This window comes from Lithobates pipiens, unplaced genomic scaffold, assembly GCF_037356315.1.
Source record: "Lithobates pipiens isolate NorthernLeopardFrog02 unplaced genomic scaffold, aLitPip1_a1.2 Scaffold_8, whole genome shotgun sequence".
NCBI lineage: Eukaryota > Metazoa > Chordata > Amphibia > Anura > Ranidae > Lithobates > Lithobates pipiens.
Window position 1 is genome coordinate 73465461 of NW_027507903.1, and position 20226 is coordinate 73485686.

At 40.4% G+C, this 20226-nt stretch overlaps 1 protein-coding gene across 1 annotated transcript in view; it reads left to right on the forward strand.

The window, feature by feature from the left end:
* The window catches only part of LOC143960665 (tropomodulin-3-like), an 84731-nt gene extending 64753 nt beyond the window's left edge, over nucleotides 1-19978 (forward strand). Inside the window, exons 4-10 of the mRNA XM_077469459.1 lie at nucleotides 4036-4158; nucleotides 5318-5386; nucleotides 7233-7363; nucleotides 9009-9116; nucleotides 10084-10227; nucleotides 12758-12902; nucleotides 17826-19978. Of these exons, the coding sequence (XP_077325585.1) occupies nucleotides 4036-4158; nucleotides 5318-5386; nucleotides 7233-7363; nucleotides 9009-9116; nucleotides 10084-10227; nucleotides 12758-12902; nucleotides 17826-17860 (755 nt within the window). The 3' untranslated portion in view covers nucleotides 17861-19978. The remainder of the gene's footprint in view (nucleotides 1-4035; nucleotides 4159-5317; nucleotides 5387-7232; nucleotides 7364-9008; nucleotides 9117-10083; nucleotides 10228-12757; nucleotides 12903-17825) is intronic.
* Nucleotides 19979-20226: the final 248 nt, after the last annotated feature.

Consider the following 20226-nt stretch of genomic DNA (forward strand, 5'->3'; position numbering starts at 1 on the left):
CCGTGCCTCCTCCGTCCCGTGTCGTGCCGATGGATCGCCGCTCTTCTCGGCGGCCATTCTACAATTCAAAAGCCGCGCCTCCGCCTCCGCCTGTGATAGGCGGAACACTCAATTTCCCAGCAGCCTGTGTTCCGCCTATCACGGACATCCTCTCATCGTCGTCCGTAGTATGAGAATGAGCGGATGTCCGTGATAGGCGGAACACTGACTGCTGGGAAATTCAGTGTTCCGCCTATCACAGGCGGAGGCGGAGAAGGAGGCGCGGCTTTTGAATTTTAATGTCCGCCGTCTGTCTGCTCGATACGCTGATCGAGCAGTCAGACAGCGGTGACTCGAGTATAAGCCGAGGGGGCACTTTCAGCCTCAAAAAAGAGGCTGAAAATCTCGGCTTATACTCGAGTATATACGGTATGTATGTTTATTATATAATGATGTACCACTTGTATGGTTTATGTATTTATATGAACTGTGTGTCCCTCTGCTCCTGTTTTTGTTTCTCTCCTGTACCAGACTCTCAATGGGTTTATTACAAAATACAAAGTATATATTACAGCTCTCCGGTATAAACAGCCATGCATACCATACAAATATTTAAAGGCTGAAGGCATGTTCAGTTCAGTCTACAATTTGACTTCCTTGATGCTGCTTGGATTTAATTTAGAGCATGGTGTAATAAAAGTATGATGATTGTTTGTGCTGACAGTAGTTATCATTTGATATATAAAAAATAAATGATTTTATAGTAAAATCTAAAAATAATTAAACGTTTTCTGATATTTGGAGTTAGTGACCTATTGCACTATCATGGTAATACACTGTGCAGGCATTTAGTGCATATGGGGAACTTCTCATCCATTCTGTGTGCTATGGTGCATTAAAATAAACAATTGTTAAGGTACTGCAAAAATGGCAAAACATTGAATGATAAACGGACAGCAATGTATTTTTGTGGACCAACACGTGACTGGACGATCATCCATTTACCATTCGTGCCTGTTCCAGTCTGTTGTTTTTAAATGGACAAAACTACGTCCAGATCTGTAGAAACAGAACAAATGTAAACGGGTGCCACCATCCATTTACATCTGTTCCGTTTTGTCTGCTTTTTAGGCAAAAAAAACTTTCTTTTTTTTTATACTTTTGACACCTCTGATTGGTCTCTGCAACAACAATGTAAAAATGGATGCAAAAAAAGATGTAGACTGATGTAAACTAAACTGAAGTAAACTAACATAAACTGATATAAACTAAATCTTAGTTTAAGGCTGGGTTCACACTGCAGCGGTGACGAGAATAGGATGTGATTCGCACTGCAGTGCAAATCACATCCGATCTCTGTGTGATGCGAGTTCAGCCATACAGATAGTATGGCTGAATTCGCATCGCATCCGGCCCAAACTCGCACAGGACCCTTTTTTTGGTCCGCAGCAGAATCGGATGGCATGGGTGTTCACACCATGCGATCCGATTTCTGTCCGAGTTTGCAGATCGCACTGCAATATGCGAACTGATCTGGGGGTGTCATTAACGCTTCACTGACACTCCCAGCAGTTCGCATAGGGCAGTGAGAACTGCCGCCGGGAGGCATTCGATGCGGAAACCCGCTGTGGATTTGCGGCGTTCCCGCATCGCTGCAATGTGAACCCAGCCTTAATCTTTAAAAAAAAAAAAAAAAAAAACTTAATGAGTGACACCTGTGTGAAAGGGGCGGGCTCTGCTAGGAGTCTGCATGCTTAGCAGGGGCTCTGTCTGCTGATCCCCGCTGAGAAGGCGGATGGCCGCACTGTGTCTGCTCATGCAGAATGGACAAAGACACAGCCCGCTTTCCTCTGTGTGTGGTCAGATGTAAATGGATCGCCTGTCCATTTACAACCGAATGCCATTCGATCCGTTAGAAGTCTGTTTTATCGGATTGGATGTCAGTGAGCATGTACGGACACATGTTCATTTACACCCACTGCTCCATAGAGGAGAATGGAGGGTCTGATCAGGTATGCCTGAAAAACTGACAAGCAGACCCCATCGGTCTGCTCGTGTGAAAGGGGCTTTAAGGAGCCTTATAGCTCATGCATTTTGAATGAACTGCCTAACAACTGGACTGATAACTAGAAATGCTCATTAGTGGACGTTTTCAATATTGTGCAATAAAGCAGTTTAGATTTATCATCCATCTGGTAAGAATGGTCTGAGCGAAGTTTGTGTTCTGAAATGATGTACTCCATTCAGGGTGGTTTTGATTTAAATCAAGTCGATTTTAAATCTTGATTTAAATCACTAGTAAAAAGGTTGATTTAAATCATCACTTTTAAAGAGCAGCAGCTGTCATCTCTGTCCCGCAGTGGTTCCTCCTCTGACCCGCTGTTGACTCACCGACAGTCCCATTCACTTTAATGGGAAGGCTGGTGATGTGGCACAACAAGGTCAGGGACGTAGTGGCAGCAGGTGAGTGGATGCCCGCTAACAGGCGCTGCCATGATGGATCTGAAATGACAGGTACCCTTTAAATGTAAGGACTCATTCTTGCTGGTAGTTAGAATCTTTATTATTTACAAACAAAATGAAGGTTTCCTATTTAGAATGGGCGGTCAGGTTAGTAAAACAGCGATATCAGAACAGATTCAATCGCAAAGTTTTTAGTGTACATAGATTGGCAAAACAATGGCATAAAGGAATATTCCTGAACTTTGTTTAATCTTGGTTACTGTCAAATTGTGTGACTGCATCAATGCAGTGCGCATGTTATCTCAGCTTGCAGAGTGAATGAGTTTACCAAAAATTTTAATATTGCAGAATAAACAGCCTCATGCTACATAACTAAGCTCCATTTCATGCTGAAGAAACTACATTATTGATGTATCTTAAAAAAATATCTTTAGATAGATTTTTACTCCAAAAGCATTTTATTCAAATAAACTTGTCAAAATCCCACCCAGTGATGGTGGGAGGAGTTCAGCAGAGCTAGCATCTGATTTCCTTTCACTGAGCAAGCTTCTGCATCTCCCACAAGGGAACTACATTTCCCATGAGTCCTTATGCCTTCTATCACGCCCATTCTATCTATCACATACCACACGCCCATCTGTCTATCAATAGCTGGGAGTGTGTCATGTAAAACAGAATCGGCACAATCCAAGGTATGTGACTGCCAGTGTAACTGCAGAATTGCTCTCAGTGAAAGTTAGAATCATTTTATTATTTAATAGTATTGAAATGTATTACCTGCTGCTAAATCTGCACACACTCACACACTGTGTGCTTTTCTCATGGCTGTTGTCTCCTGTTACATATAGAAGCTAGAACAAGCTCAATCAAGATAGGTGGGAGTGGGCGGGGCATAGGTGGGAGTGGGCGGGGCATAGGTGGGAGTGGGCGGGCATATGCGGGAGTGGGCGGGGCAGTAAGGGGAGTAGGAGGAGCCTTGCCAGGACTTTGGTGATGCCTCAGATGAAAGAGCATCTTCCCCAATGATGTCGGTACGACACGTCGTAGTCTATACAGAGCGGCACCACGCAAAAGGTGACAACGGAGGCTTTCAGAGAAGAGGAATCACAGTTGACTCCTGATTATAGGAAATTAACATGAGCTTTCAGCTGCAGAGCGAAAAGGTAAATATGTGAACATCCTTATTGTTGTTTGAAAAACAACTAGTGGCATATTTAACAGGTTACAGCTTTATATCACATACAGATTTTTTGTTTTTGACCATAGCAGTTCTTTAAAGCTCTGTTTCCACATCTCAAGTCGCATGACAAGTCAAAACCCATGTATTTCAATGGTTCCCTTTCTAATTGGTTCGACCTTTGAAGTTGCAGCGACTCTGAAAAAGGTTTTTGCACTACTTTGTTCCGACTTCAGTGCGACTTGCTCTCACATGGTTTTCACTGGTCGCATGACATTGCATAAAAAATCGTAGAGGATGTGCAGATAATCATCATTGTGCCATCTACAGAACAAAAACTCTGCATGATTTCTTATGTAGGAATTGTTGACCTTTCACATCAAAATGTATTTATTTTTATTTATTTATGTTTGCAGGAAAATTATTTATTCCTAAACAAAAGCCCAAAGATTTCCATACTGAGGAGAAGTTGTCACTTGATCCGGAGCTGGAAGAGGCATTGAGCAGTGCCACAGACACAGAACTATGTGACCTTGCAGGTTAGCATTTAAAAGGCAAAATAGCTCATAAATGGTTAATACTTCTGAACTAGACATTACAGCTTGGTAAATGCATCTAGACTTAAGTGAATGTGAATGCATGTGTTTTTTTTTTTCTTAAATACTTGAGGTGGAACTTTTATAAAATTTCAAGGCCTTGTTAACTGCCCCATCTGCACTTTCTCAAGGTGCCCATGACATCGTTGCCCCCTTCCAGGAAAGCTGAGTGCTTGAAATACCACAAAAATGTGCCCCGGTTCATTGCCTGAGAGTATTATCACAGGATTTCAAGCAGCCGGCTTTCCCAGAAGTAGTGAGGCACAGTGATAATGTCAGTACTTCCATGAACTGGGTCTACACTTGGTCCATGGTAAGTCTTTTAGTTCCCCTCAAATCGCTGTATTTTGTACATTTTGGATTTTTTAATTTATGGGGTTGGGGGGCTGTAGACAAAGCAGATATTGTATTTTCCTGAAAGATCCACTTTAAAAGCCTTACTACTTTACCATTATATATATATATATATATATATATATATATATATATATATATATATATATATATATATATATATAATCTTATACCTTTTCACATGCCACTTCGAACTTAAAGCGGACCTTCAGTAATTTTTTTTCAACTTTCCATCTATGAAATCTTCTGTCCTTGTTGTTTTAATTTTGGATAGTAAAACATTTTTTTTCTGCCAGTAAATACCTTATACAGCCCACTTCCTGTTTCTTGTCTAGTAAAAGGCCTAGGCTCATGTACACTTCTTTGGCTGTATAGGATAGGAGGGTTTAATTCAATTTTAAGGCTGTCAGCAGATTGGCCTCTTTTTTTAAATTTGGCAATGCCTAAAATGGAGAGCAACTGAGCATGTGCAGAGCAGTGTAAGACAGTGTATTATTGGATTTTAAACGGTATAGATACTTTTTTTGAATGTACCTGCAAAAGGGGCCAGCCTGAAGTGATCTAGCAGGAATAAATTTTCTGATTACAGTTCCACTTTAAGGTAAAATACGAGCAGCAATGCAGATGCATTTTCATATGAAATTTAAAAACTGATTGTACAGGCCCAACAATTTTCTGAATTGGGGTAAGCACTGATGACCATATGTGAATAAGAATTCTTAATACATATATGTTTATATATTTTTAGCAATCCTTGGAATGCCCAATCTGCTGCCAAATAACACCAGCAATGGCTATGATGTTCAAGGATTTCCAAGTAAGTAGTAAAGGCTTGTGTACTTTTACAGATGATTAAAAATTTGGAACTACAGATTTAGAAAATGTCTAATGGGGACTTTACAACATGTATACTTAGTAGGCACCACAGCACTGATCACGTCATGTTTGCAGTGCCATTCGTTGCTAATGCCACCCCAAATGCAGCAAACAGACATGCATTTTTCATGCAACCAATGCACCAAAACATGCAGGTAAATGTCAGAGCACCAACAGTTGCAAAAGCTACTTTGCCTCACGTAGGGCAGCCAAATGAAACTATTGGGTGGCTCTATGCAAACAGTGTGAATATGGACAAAATACAGTCAAATGTACATATGAATGGTGCCCAACATCATGGGCCTTAGGTGGAATAATACCTAAATCAGTCTGGCCATTAGCCCCTGTTCAAACCGATACTGCTTTGAAATCGCGCTATTTCAACATGATTAGAAAGCTGCAGATCGGTGCGATTTGCACCGCCGATTTCATTGTGGCTTGCAACTTCTTTAACAGAAGTCTATGCAAGTCGCAATGAAATCTGCAAAAAGTAGTGCAGGAACCTTTTTCATAATCGCTGTGATATGAAAAGTTCCATTGACAATGGGGTTGGACTTGTCATGTGATTTGGAACTGTCAAATCGCATGACACGTTGCAAAGGTGTGAAAGGGGGCTTACACTCATTCAGGTTCTGTGAGTAGCATATGTTGTGAGCTTTGTTCATTGCCAGATAACTCTATAGTTACTGTTAAAAGTTTATTTTAACAACTCACTATATCAAACGGTAACATGTGAATGCTCCCACTTGGGCCCCTTTCACACGGGGCAAATCCGTCCAAGCGGAATCCGCCTGCTCAGCAAGGATCTCTCCACTAAGCAAGCGGATGACAGGCCTGCTCCACTATGCAGAGTGGACAAGGACAGAGCCTGCTCTCGTCTATGGGGCAGTAGGATCCATCCGACCCACTGGACGGATGGCAACTGTATCGCCATAAGTCTGTTTTCAGCAGATTTTGTCAGATTGGCTGTCTGGTGGGTGTCAGCAGACACATGTCCGCTGATATCCGTCACCCCATAGGGAACAATGGGTGGGCCTGTTCAGGTCCATCTGAAAAATGGACAGGTGGACCCAGTGACCGCGCCCTATGCCTATATAAGTTGTTGCGCACACGACATTACATCGGGAGAGAGCGTCATGTCAACATCGGAAGAAGACGATGGAGAAGACCAGCCCGACGCTAGGAAAAGAGCAGAAGATAGCGGACAACGGGAGAAGAGGCCAGAGAGCACGGAGAAGAGGCTGGAGAGAGCATAGAAATTCAGAAGAGACCTCCGGATCTGCTTAATAAATTACTTTAAAAACCAGTCTAATGTGTTTTTTTTTTTTAATTGACACTTTTTCCCCCCAGGCGAATGGGTAGGGGTACAATGTACCCCATACTCATTCACATAGGGTGGGGGGCCGGGATCTGGGAGCCCCCTTATTAAAGGATGAAAGTCGGACCAAAGTAGTGCAGGGAGCATTTTCAAAGTCGAACCGACTTGTGTCGTACCAGTTAAGACTGCTCCCATAGGGGAACATTGATTTTTCACACGTCATGCGACATGTCAGAGCGTTTGTCACACCAGTCAGAGCGTTTGTCCCAATGTCAGAGCGTTTGTCACACCAGTGTGAACCCGGCCTAACTCCGAATCAACCTTCCAGGTGATTCTACAGAACTAGTAATCAATCCTAGTCTCCTATTATAGCCGGAGTATTCTCCACCATATAAAAACCAAACTGCTTATCTCTTGCATACTTTAATTGTTCTTGTTTTTATAAATTTGTGTATTTTCTACTTTTTAGGTGTGGTGAAAGCAGAGCCACTATTGCCTGTCTTTGATGAACCTCCAAATCCCACCAATGTGGAAGAGAGTTTAAAAAGAATCAAAAACAATGACCCAAGATTAACTGAAGTTAATCTAAACAACATAAAGGTAATATTTTGGCTGCATTAACATGTTTAGTAATTAATGTTAGGACTTTGTCTCAGACTCCTTATTATATTATTTAAAACAAACTATACGTTATACAATTTTCTTGTTCAATTTTCCTTTAGATTTTCCAAAATCATATAATATGAGGTCAGACCTAAACAAACCTAAACACTTTTAATTTGTATGCAGTCTGGCAGGCCCTTGTACTACATAATGGAAGATAAAGCTAAAGGAAATTGAATAAGAAAATTCTGTGATGTATGGCCAGCTTGAATCACCTAGAGCTAGTTCACACCAGAACGCAGTGCAGCAAACCCATATTTCGTGCACGTTTCTTGCACTGCGTTCAAACCACACTGTATTTATAATTTGCAGTGGTTGTCTGTTAACTCGGTTACACCCCAAACGCAGGTCACACACACAGTGTGTACCATGCAATCTGGTTACTGTGCATTTTTATAAAGTTTTTTTATAAAGTAGTACATGCACTATTTTTGCTGTAGTCAGTGCATTTTCACCCCATTCAAGGGAATAGGTTGAAATCGCACTGAACTTCGATCACGTGTGAATCGCACAGAAACACGCAGTACATTCCTGCATGATTCATGGTGTGAACTGGCCCTAAATTTGCAGTATAAATGTTTTATTTTTCCAAGGTCTGCCTAACCTCTGTTGCTAAAATCATTTAAAATGGTGGCTGCATACATCATGAATAACTGACCATCCATGTGTCGGTGTACTCTCCTATATTCTGTAAGTCCTAGCACGTCACGCACATGAGACTTGCTCCCCCCTACTCCTGCTTTTTGTCCTGCCCACCTGTAGTGGATTGTTGAACATACCATGAAGAGATTTATCAGCATTTACCATTCTGGAAAGCAGAATAGTACCTCCTGTGTGCTTGTTCTCCACGGCAGTTAAATGTGGAATGTGTTGGAGATCTGTTGCTACCTTTACGTCATAGCATAATGGAGACCTTTGCATCATATACTGTATTATGCCATCATTTGTAGTCTTTATAGTGTACGCTCAGTGGTGAAATGGATAATGTACCTGGGCAAGTGTGGACCAGTATGAAGCGGCATTGATTATTTTGCCACTTACACTCAACTTGCCAGCCCCCCACTCCCATTCCTTTATCCATCATAGCTGGTGACAATACCTGGTACTTCCAGGTATAGGGGATTATTTGACCTCCTCCCCTATGACAATGCTAGGGTCTAGCAGCTAATCGAAAGGCCAAATACCGTCACATGACTAAGGGTGTGATGTCACCACTGATTACAGCAGACACTGCGGATTTTAGTGCCATGTTTAGCATGCATGAATTAAAAATAAATGTTTACTAGTACTTTAAGCAGTTATAGCAACAGTTTAGGAAGATATATTTCATTCACATAATTTATAACTGTTTAAATACTCCTGTCAGTGTTATGTTTTATCCCCAAAAAACTGTCATTTGTACTGGACACCTTGGTCTCTATGGTTTAAAATAGAAATGTATATACAAAATTCTGTCGTATGTATGCACTACTTTCCTATCTGAATGCAGTATTTTTTATAATTAATATTTCACCACAAACTTATTACTTTGATTATCTAGGGCATTGCATCTAACCTTTTTTTTATTTTTATCTTTTTTCAGAATATCCCTATTCCCACCTTAAAGGAATTTGCAAAGGCTTTGGAAACAAACACACATGTTAAAAAATTCAGTATTGCAGCAACAAGAAGCAATGATCCTGTTGCAGTGGTAAATATTATGTGTTTTTTTTTTTTGTTCTGAACACGTTTAATATGATGATAGTTCAGCAGCTATTTGGCATAGAAACGGAGGAATACCTTCAGACCCCTTGCACACTTGCCATCCAATCGGGACCGCTTGTCCGATTTTCAGGTGGACCTGATTGACTTGTGCCCATTTACACTTCCTACATCTGATCCAATCCAGCTAAAACAAATAGAAGGGGGATCTTTTCCACTCTGTCTGGCTGGATCGGGGCAGTGGAGTGTAAGCAGATAGCCGGTCTGTTTACATCCGGCTACCTATAGAGCAGAGAGGGCTGTGTCATAAGCACTGACCTGTCATCCGCCTACTCTGCTCAGCAGGGTATCAGCAGACTAATCCCCTGCTGAGCAAACCAGATCTGTCCCGTGTGAAGGGGGCCTAAGACTATATTGCCACTACAAGATTTCCCCTGTATCTGTGTATTTGCAGGCATTTATTATACGGCTTTACATTGGATTATTACATATTAATTTTGTTATGTTGCTTATTAAAGCGGAGTACCACCCAAAAGTGGAAGCTCTGCATATCTGCCTCCTCTCCCTTCGGTGCCACATTTGGAACCTTACGGGGGGAGGGAGCTCGTTCCGAGAGATCTCACCACAGTGAAATCAGTTGGAAGTTCGCTCCCCCCCCCGTCCCCTGCCGCCAGGCCATTCAGAAAGTACAGTGCACTTCACGCATGCGCATTAGGGAACCAGCTGTGAACTCAAAAGGCTTCACTACCGGTTTCCCTTACCACTAGTTGTGGCGGCAGCACCCGAGAGCCGCTGGAAACATCGGTTTGGGTGCCAATCTTGCTGGATGCAATAAAATAACGATACCAAATTAGTTGTTTTACCTATTGCACTTAAAGCAACATCTTAAATAGAATGTACCTCTTAAGGTAAATGTATCATTTTCCTCTTTCTTTTTTTCTTCTTCTTTTTCTAAGGCATTCGCTGATATGTTGAAGGTAAACCAAAGTCTGAAGAGTTTAAATATTGAATCCAACTTTGTCACTGGAACAGGCATCTTGGCTTTGATAGAGGCACTAAAAGAAAACGAAACTTTACGAGAAATTAAAATTGACAATCAGGTAAGGCTTTCTTAGTGTATTTTGGTGCCATAAGCTGCAGCGTCATTATGAAGCCTCCTGGTGTTCCCCAAACCTTCAGTGCTGCTTAGGAAAACATTTAAACAGTTGCAGTATGGTCACTCCATTCACTTTGGTTGCAGTAGGGGCCGGTCCATTCACTTCAGAGAGACTGTGCCAGATCCAACATTAGGCATTTAGCATGTTTAAATCTACCACCATTTCGTATCTTGCTGCATCTATAGAGATGAGCTTTAATACATTAAACATACCATACTTACAATGGCATAGGGAAATGGCACAAGCCATTGTAGGGAAGCACCCCAGACATTGCAAAACCCTTCATAGATGTGCCCAAATTGTGTTCAGGACCTTTTCCATATGCAGAGTGTCTGTTACTTTTTTATATTGAAGCTAATGGCAGGCATGAGTGGTCATATTCAGGATGTGGCCGCAAGTGTTCAAGTTAATGCTAACCACAACAGGAACTTTTAAAGCTTTCTAGGCCACTGGCATGCTTTGTGTAGGTTTTTTTTTTTTTTTTTTTTTTTATGATATTTAAAATATATTTTGCCTCATTTTGTTTGTTGCGCCATTGACAAATTGTCCAAAGTATTTTAGAAAATTTAAGAAGTGTAAAGCTGACCATAGATGGCTCAAAATTCATCCAGTTCAGCAGGAACCAGCTAAATTTCGATCCATCTTTTGCTGTTCCTGTTTGACAGAAGTCAGTCTATCAAGATGGAGGAGTTCCGCTGTCAGAATACAATTACCAAAACCATATAATATGAGGTCAAACCTAAAGGAAAAAAAAATCGAAGTTGTATAGTGTGTATCCAGTGTTAGTATGGGAATCAGCAAGGTACCATGGGATATTTAGTTCTTAGTATTGAAAAGTAAATCAAAGGAATGAGCTGCAAAGCATGCAGAGAATCCAGGAAGTTGTGTATATAGATGGCCTTGGACAGACAAAACTAACAACGTAAAAGTCGATTTTTCAATTAAGCTTATACTGTATTTTTTCAGTGCTGATATCATAAAATGAAATTGTATGCTGTGGGCATAGAACGCTTAATGTTACTTTAGGTGGTGTCATGGCTGTGCTGTGTGGCAGAGCTGTGTAAATCTCAAGACTAGATGGAAAAAAAATACAAATCATTTGGCAGGAAAAACAAACGCACTTATATGTATTTTATTTGTACATTTACCGTATATACTCGAGTATAAGCCGAGATTTTCAGCCTCTTTTTTGAGGCTGAAAGTGCCCCCCTCGGCTTATACTCGAGTCATCGCTGTCTGCCCGCTCGATCAGCGTGTCGAGCAGACAGACAGCGGCCATTCTATTCAAAAGCCGCGCCTCCGGCTCCGCCTTCGCCTGTGATAGGCGGAACACTGAATTTCCCAGCAGCCTGTGTTCCGCCTATCACGGACATCGTATCATCCTCGTACTACGGACGAGGATGATACGACGTCTGTGATAGGCGGAACACAGGCTGCTGGGAAATTCAGTGTTCCGCCTATCACAGGCGAAGGCGGCGGCGCAGCTTTTGAATTTTACAATGGCCGCCGACGAAGAGGGCACGGGACGGAGGCAAGGCAAGGCACGGCACGGCACGGGACGGGACGGGACGGGGGCAAGGCAAGGCACGACACGGGACGGATGCAAGGCACGGCACGGGACGGAGGCAAGGAGGCAAGGCACGGGACGGAGGCTCGGGACAAAGGTAGGCTGGACACACACACACACACACACACACACACACACACACACACACACACACACACACACACACACACACACACACACACACACACACGGATGGATGGAGACACACACACACAGGGATGGATGGATGGATGGAGACACACACACACAGGGATGGATGGATGGATGGACACACACACACACACAGGGATGGATGGACGGACACACAGGGATGGACGGACACACAGGGATGGACGGACACACACACAGGGATGGACAGGCATGTCTCACCCTCGGCTTATACACGAGTCAATAAGTTTGCCAGTTTTTTTGGGGGTAAATTGGGGGCCTCGGCTTATATTCGGGTCGGCCTATACTCGAGTATATACGGTAGTTGTTTGCTGGGAGCTCAACTTTAATGTGAGGCAGAAACCACTTACCCATTATGTTGACATCAAGCACAGAAAACTTCAGTATTTTTGTAAGAGTCCTAACTATTCACTTAATTGTAGAAGTGGGATCACAACTGCTTGCCATGGTATACAGTACTAAAATCTGAAGTATTAACAAGATGAGCCATAATCCGGTATAATTTTAACTTGAACACAGCCCTGTACTCTAGTATGACACCGTTTTAGGTCACATCTTGACTGCATATTCATTTTTCCAATCTAAAATAGTGCACATGATTGTGTAATTTAATATTTTGGCATTGATATTTGCATTTCTTAAGTACAAAAACCACAGTAGGGCAGAAAGATTAATATAAATTTCCATTTCATCCTGGTCTTTTTTTTTTTTTTATTCCATTTTTGCTTTTTTCAACAGAGACAGCAGCTGGGAACTGAAGTGGAGATGAAGATTGCTAAACTGCTCGAGGAAAATTCACCGATTCTTAAATTTGGCTATCACTTCACACAGCAAGGTCCACGGACAAGGGCAGCCGCTGCCATAACAAAGAATAATGATCTCGGTAAGGCAAGATTGTACACATTGTTATGGCTGCTGCCTATTTTTACAGTTTATCAAATTATGCACTGCAGATACTACTAGGGGTGCAACGGATCGTCACCGATCTGTGATCTGAACGGGTCAGCCAAATGATGATTAGAACAAGTAACTCCTAAACTGCACCTTTAAACTGTCTCTTTCCATTAGCACATACTTTGGTGAAAGCTTTCATAGAAGTGTCACTTTTATACATTAAGAGTGTTATACTCAGGATTGGGACATGTCTTAAAAGTCCAAAATTCAGCGCTTAAATTCACATGAAAGTTCTTTCAATAAATGGATAGAAGATACGAAGGGCCCTTCACTAGCTTCCGTGTGTATGGAAAGGCACACCACACCCAAGTGAATCCAATCTACTTACCAGAAGGAAATGATATATAGGCATGTAATTATCAATCATAGGAAATTGTGGTGTCACTCTCCAAATAGTGCAGGTAAAACAAAAAAAGGTCCAATTATCGAATAACATGGCCACCAATTCTTTAAACTCCAAAGCCAGAGAAGATGTGATAACCATTCACCAGTTTAGCATTACCCAAATGGAAAAAAAGGCAGCAATAGTGAAGCCTGTAAGGTAAAAAAAGCAGTAGTTTATTGTAGTTCACTTACAGGAAGTAGTAGAAGACAGTCATCATGATGTAAGGTAAACAGTGGCGCTCAGCATGGCCAGCCTACTCTTAATGTACCCTTAAATTTAGCATGCCTCTGATTATAACTGTAGCAGTCTGTGACCTGCTGAAGAAGTCCCACACACAGTTGCTGGGTGTACGATATTTACAGGCTATAGGGATTGACAATGTAAAATTGGTGAGGCTAAGTAAATTAAGGGGCTCATTTATAGCAAAGCTGAGATATCACTATTCATTCTCCATTACACTGATCAATGCAAATCGCAGCTTATCCATTTATAAAAATATTAAAGCAATGTGGAGCCATCAGAGATCCATGCGTTCTTACTTTTTAACGGAGCAGAGAGAGCTAATTTGAGGAAAGTTAGGTGCTCCTTCTGGCTCTTTTAACAGAATTTTTTTCTTTGTGTATTTTGTATGGGTTTTGCATTTTCATACAAGTCTATGGTAATGCAACCCTGGAGGAGGTCAATTGTAATGCCCCGTACACATGATCGGACTTACCGATGGGAAATGTTGGATGTGAGGTTGTTGGCGGACAATTCGACTGTGTGTGTATGCTCTATCGAACAATTGTTGCACTTTCCGCCAACAAATGTTGGCTAGCATGTTTTCAAATTTTCCGCCAACAAATGTGTGTCGGACTTTCCGATCATGTGTACAAACACACATGCTGTGAAGCAGAAGTGGTCTTTCTTGTAAACTAATGTTTGTAATGGAGAATGAACATTCGTGACGTGTCAGATTATGAAATCTCCAAATGCAGCGCACAATTCTCTTATAATGATTAGGCTGCGTTGCTGGTTATACTGATGGGGTTATTGCAAATGAATTTTGAAAGGATTTTTTTTCTAGTGATATCAAGAATAATATTATTATGCTTTTCTTTTTTTTTTTTTTTATTTGGGCAAGTTACCACAGCACCATTATCCCCTAGTTTTTAAGAACAAAGATACATCTATGTTGGTGTCCCTTTTCAATTTTACATTGTATTTTTGTAAAATTTAACTGCCTACTCCCAAACTGTCATTTGAAGTAAAACACAGCCATGTATTATTCTCCACAATTTTTTTTTTTTTTTTATTGTGCATTAAAAAAAATAAAAAATTAGACATGCTAGAACTTAACCAAAAAGTGCATTCTATGCATCCAAAAATATAGAAAATATACCAAATCAAATAATTATTCAAGCAAGAACAAAATTCAAAGCAGCAACTCCAAAGCCGGTAATAAATAACATGATTTATATTCCGCAACATGTCTGGTTGACGAACGTCCGTTCAGAAACGAATTGAAAAGCGCTAAATGAAAAACGCGAAAAGAAAAGCTTGAATCAACACTCGCCAAACTTCTACTAACACGAAATTGGCAAAAGGAGCCCAAAGGGTGGTGCTAAAGAGCTGAAAAAACACGTAGTTTACGTCACTACTTTCGTAATTGTTGGCCAACATTTGTGTGACCATGTGTATTTAAGACAAGTTTGAGCCAACGCCCTTCAGACAAAATTCCATGGTTTTGTTGGCCAACAATCCGATCATATGTACGAGGCATAAGAAGGCAAACTAAAGCCATTGACACAGATTCTTAAGCTGGATATACACTTCCATTTCTTTCATTCAGCCTGCCAGCTGAACAAATGGAATCTAACAGGTTTCCCTATGCGTGCTAAACGGCACAGATGGACAAATCCCTGCTGGCTATTCTATTGACAGCCATCACCAGTGGCTGTCAGAATACCTGAATATTGGCTGCACCCGATTGGATGCAGTAACTGACAATTTTTTTTACCCGCTCCTTTAAAAAAGCCGAATGAAGCTTACAGTGGATTCTACAGCTTGAATTTTGGCAGAATTTTGAGCTGTGTATATTAACATTTAGTCAAACGTGAAGTTTGCAAAACCACATTTTCTATATACAGTATACTGTCTGATAACAAGCCTTGCCTAGCTCCAGTAATTTTTGTGTTTTTATTAAGTCAGCAGCTATAAAAAGTGTAGCTGTTGACATTCAATACACACACTCCCCTGTCCCAGGATCCAGCGAAGTGGTCACCTGAACCATTGCTTCTCTCTCCACTCTCCCTGGCGCCAGCATTTCAACTGTGGTCACCCAGCTGTGACAGCTTGTGGCTACACAGCTGGGTGTGCACTGCGCCTCCTGAATGGTCGGGCAGTCTTTTGGGACTTGTGACATGTCCCAGAAGACTGCACGGAGGGAGGGGGGGAGGAGAACTTGGGACTCCCCCCAAAAAAATGACATAATGTGTTAGGGGAGTGGAAAGGAGTGCTTAAAGCGGAACTTCCCCTTTTGGGTGGAGCTCCGCTTTAATCATTAGGTGGCTTTTTTTTGTTCAATTCAGTCTCTGCAACTGTACTGCTTAGTGTTAAAATATAACTAAAGCTTAGCTTTGGATAGAGTGGAGAAGGGTTAGAACACCTGTCCGTTTTTTTTTTTTTTTTTACTGTCTGTGTCCCCATTAAAGAGATTCACCCTCTCTGTTTCCTTTTTACCATTATCATAGAAAGTGAAAGCAAAAGAAAATCCCAATTTTTGGGTTGTCCCCAGAAAGATAATAAGGGTGAAATCTTCTAATGGAGACGCTGGTTCTGGTGACCTGGGGGTCCCCAAGGAATTCCCTTAATTGGCAGGGATTTCCTCTAACTTCCTGTTTGGCTATAGGGCAGGAAGTGAAGGGAAACCTCCGCAATGGGACACAGATGGTGAAAACAAAATCTGACTGGGTTATAACCCTCCCTAACTATCCAAAATGAGAAAAAATGTTTTGTCTGTAGTTCTACTTTAAAACAATCATCAAAGGGCTCTTCACAGAAAATAAAAACTATTAAGTTTTAAAAAAGAAAAAAAAAAAGATATACTACTGTATCTATTAGTTAATAAAATCTCGCTCTGTTATTGGGAACAGGGAGTAACCTGTGTAATTCCAGCTGTTTGCGAAGTCTCTTCCACTGATCTTTCCTTTCCAATGGGTTACATTCCTCAGTGTGAAGTTTAGCAGTCTTTGTCACTTCTCATCTACTGGCATTTCTTCAAACTTCACTCTGCAGGGACACAAGTTATACCGCTGCCAAATGCACCATCTCTTTCCATTGTCCTGCCTGCCTTGTGTTTTTGCTTTGCTTGTCTGTCTTTATAAAACCTAGTATAATTATCCACAATGATTTAGTGTGTCCTTGAGCTCAGTTGAATGTGTTTTTCATCTGGTCATAAACAGTTAGAGGTGTTAATTTTAAATTATAACTAAATGCAAAACTTTCATTTTTAGTTTTAGATTGAGTAGAGAGGGTAAGAACCCCTGTCAGCTTTGTATTGCTGTCTTGTGCCCTCATTTGGGAGACTCTCACTCTCTATTTTGTCCTGCCGATGGTCATCAAGCAAAAGAAAACTCCAAATTATTGTCACCAGAACCACAATAGAGGGGAAATCTTTAGATAGGGGGCCGAGTTCTGGTGACAAGCAGAGATTTCCCTCACTTTGGAGGGATTTTCTCACTTCCTGTTGTGGCTTTGGGACAGGAAGTGGAGGGAAATCTGCCCAATGGGGGAAGAAACTGACCAGGGTTCTAACCCTCCCTTACTGTACTCAGAATAAACAAGTTTTGGCCTAAATTATACTTTTAAGATCTCTTGTATGTGTGTTTTGTGTATTGTTGTTCTAATAGCATGAGCCAGCCTTTGCGCTAGCTGTCATTGTCATGTATGCTACTACTATTTGTGGTGCAATACTAATGGCAATGATAAAAATACTATATACATGAGGATGTTGTCATATCCACTGTACTTAATAAATGAATACCGTATTTTTCTTGAGGCCAGGTACTGTAAATAAACTAGCTTACTTATTTATTTGTCCCCTGTAAAAATATGGAAATTTCACAGAAAAATCAGAGGAAGGATAGAAAAAAATAAAAATAAAACTTTTTTTTTTTTTTAAAGTTTTATTATAAAGATACAATCACCTCCTTTTTTTAGTGGTTATGGGTGCAGTGGTACTAGAACTAGAGGCTGATATTCCTCTTTGCATACAGCTCCACCTGCTGGTGTAAACTAGTCACAGCAGATTTCTTCAGCACTGATTTAATGGAGCGTTTTGGAGTTTATTATTGTAAACCACAGTGGGAAGGGAATTCAGAAGTTAGGACACTGCCATGCAGTTCATGTATAGAGGCATGAGAAACTTTAGTTTAAAGACCCTTTTTAAAAATGTGGTTCATTTTAAGCTTTCTGTTCTCTTTACAGTCCGCAAGCGAAGAGTGGAAGGGGGCTACGAGTAAGCTTTATTTATTATTTGAAGAGCGCAACTCATTGCTGAAAAACATCAGCTCTGTTTGAGCAATCAGAGTCTCAGACCTGGCTGGGAAGAAGGGAAGATACTGGAAAACAGCAAAACCATTATCTGATCATTCTTTTCACTATATTAGACAAACTCGCTTCTTTTTATTAAACCTAGTTTAAACTCATTCGATGATGAACTGAAGAGCCATATATTGGATACTTGCAATTTAAAGTCTGCCTATGAAATTATAGGAGTGCCCATCATCCAAAAATCTTTGCTGCAAACACCAACCTAAAGAGATGTGGAGTGTGAAGACAGAAGCCTAATAGCATAAGTTGCTGGACCTTAAAAAGGGAATGTCTTGGTTGTAAGGAACTTCAATACTATGTCCTGTCATTCATTTACAATTGTCCAAAAATATAATTGATGATATAATAAATGGTGAAGAGTCTGTTACATCAGAGTTGTTATAGTGATAGTAGTCTATCTCACTGCTATTTCATAAGATAAATTGGTGACTTTAGAGGAAATTGACCCAGAATGGCCATATATATTAATATAAAGAGTTTCCCTAATTGAACCAAAACTTTCTGGGCATGATGTAACTACCCATAATACCTTCATCTGACAGATTAGCATAATTTGAGTAAAAAAAAAAAAAAAAATGGTGTATATATACCTTAGCATTTGGCTAAAGGTACCCATACATGGTATGTCTTAAATGTTATAGATTTACACACCTTGCATGATATTCACACCCGGGTGTGTAGGATGAGACTGATCAGAACAGAGAGCTTGGGTATGAAACATTGAAAGAAATGGAGATATCCCTCTATTAGGTGAAAGTGGCACACGGCTGCTTTTCTGAGGTCGAATGGTTGGTAAAGGAACAATGGAAAACCTCCATGTACAAGCACCTTTTTAAAGTGGAAGCATTCAGTTGTATAAAGTACGGCGTGGAAGCGCCTTGTGGTGGCCATTAGACTCCAGCAATTCATACCTCCAACTTTTATTAGTAGCAGCAAAAATCTGGGCAATCTGTGAGGTAATAATCACCTTTGCAGACACAATTAGGAGAAAAATACTATTGTCTGGGTTGTATTTTTTGCTCCCAGATTAATGCAGGGTTGCCCAACTCAACCAGGTTCCTCGCAGTTTTCTCTAATAGATATTAGTGAATTAAGTAAGGTGCGGCTCCACAACTAAAAAAGGGGTTTTGGGCTCTTAAGGACTATGTGCTGCCCTGGCCTACTGTTACCCCATTTTCTGACATTCAACTATTGTCTAATTTCTGTGGCCAGCTTTAGAATAAACTTTGAGGGACTAATTAAAAAAAAACTACAGCTGGTTCCTGTAGCAAGCCACTATACTCCTTTTATTTAAAGGTTGAAACTTGATCGTTATGGGTGTCTACTCCAGTTTTATGTATGTTTTAGTCCTAAGGACATGTTGTTGATTTTTGGTAACATGAAGTGATAATTGCATTTCTATACCTAAGTGCTGGATTTTGTTCCTAATTATCAAATTCAATGCAGACTTTATGAAAAGCACTCCTCCCACAAGATGGCTTCTTCAGTAATACAAGGTATTGGATGATTTCCATCAGTTTTATGAAACCCTTTATGCAGAAATGTCTTAATTTGTACAAGCTACAAAAAAAGGAGCAATTTACTATTTTGCTAACTTCAGGGAAACAGAATGTACCAAATATCACGGCCCAGGCATGTATATATCTGGGTATGCTATGTTATGTCTTAACTGCTTCTGCCTGAGGATTTACAGTATAAAAGCAGGAATATGTCTTAACAATGCTCATGAATTAAGGGATACCCCAGTAAACATTGCTGTCATTTAGATTTCATTGTCTGAACTCCATGTTTACTTTCGTAGTTATGTGAGTAAAAAATATATATTATTTCCTTTATCATTCCTAATTTAGATGCTGAAATTATGTACATTGGCTGTATTTTTTGTTATAGTTTATACATCATTTAAAGGGTGCCAAACACTGTATTGTGGTAGAAAAAAAGTCATATGTAAAATATATACTACGTTTGTCTTCAAATGAAAGCCCTTTATGTTTCAGCATTTATAAATAAAGATGTTTTTTTTCAAATTGTGTAGTTGTGTGCGTGTGTAATATCAGGGATAGGTGGTTTTAAAGCAGCTTTGCCTGCATTGTACACAGATAAATAAATAAAATTTCCACAAATAAAGAAAAGTTGTTATACACATACTTTAAAGTTTTACTAAACCCACAACAGTAAAATCTGTCTCTATATGCAGTTAAGTATGTTTGTTATACTCAATGTGGAACCTAAGGTATTAATCCTTTGCATTGTGTAAAAAGGCTGTTTGATCATG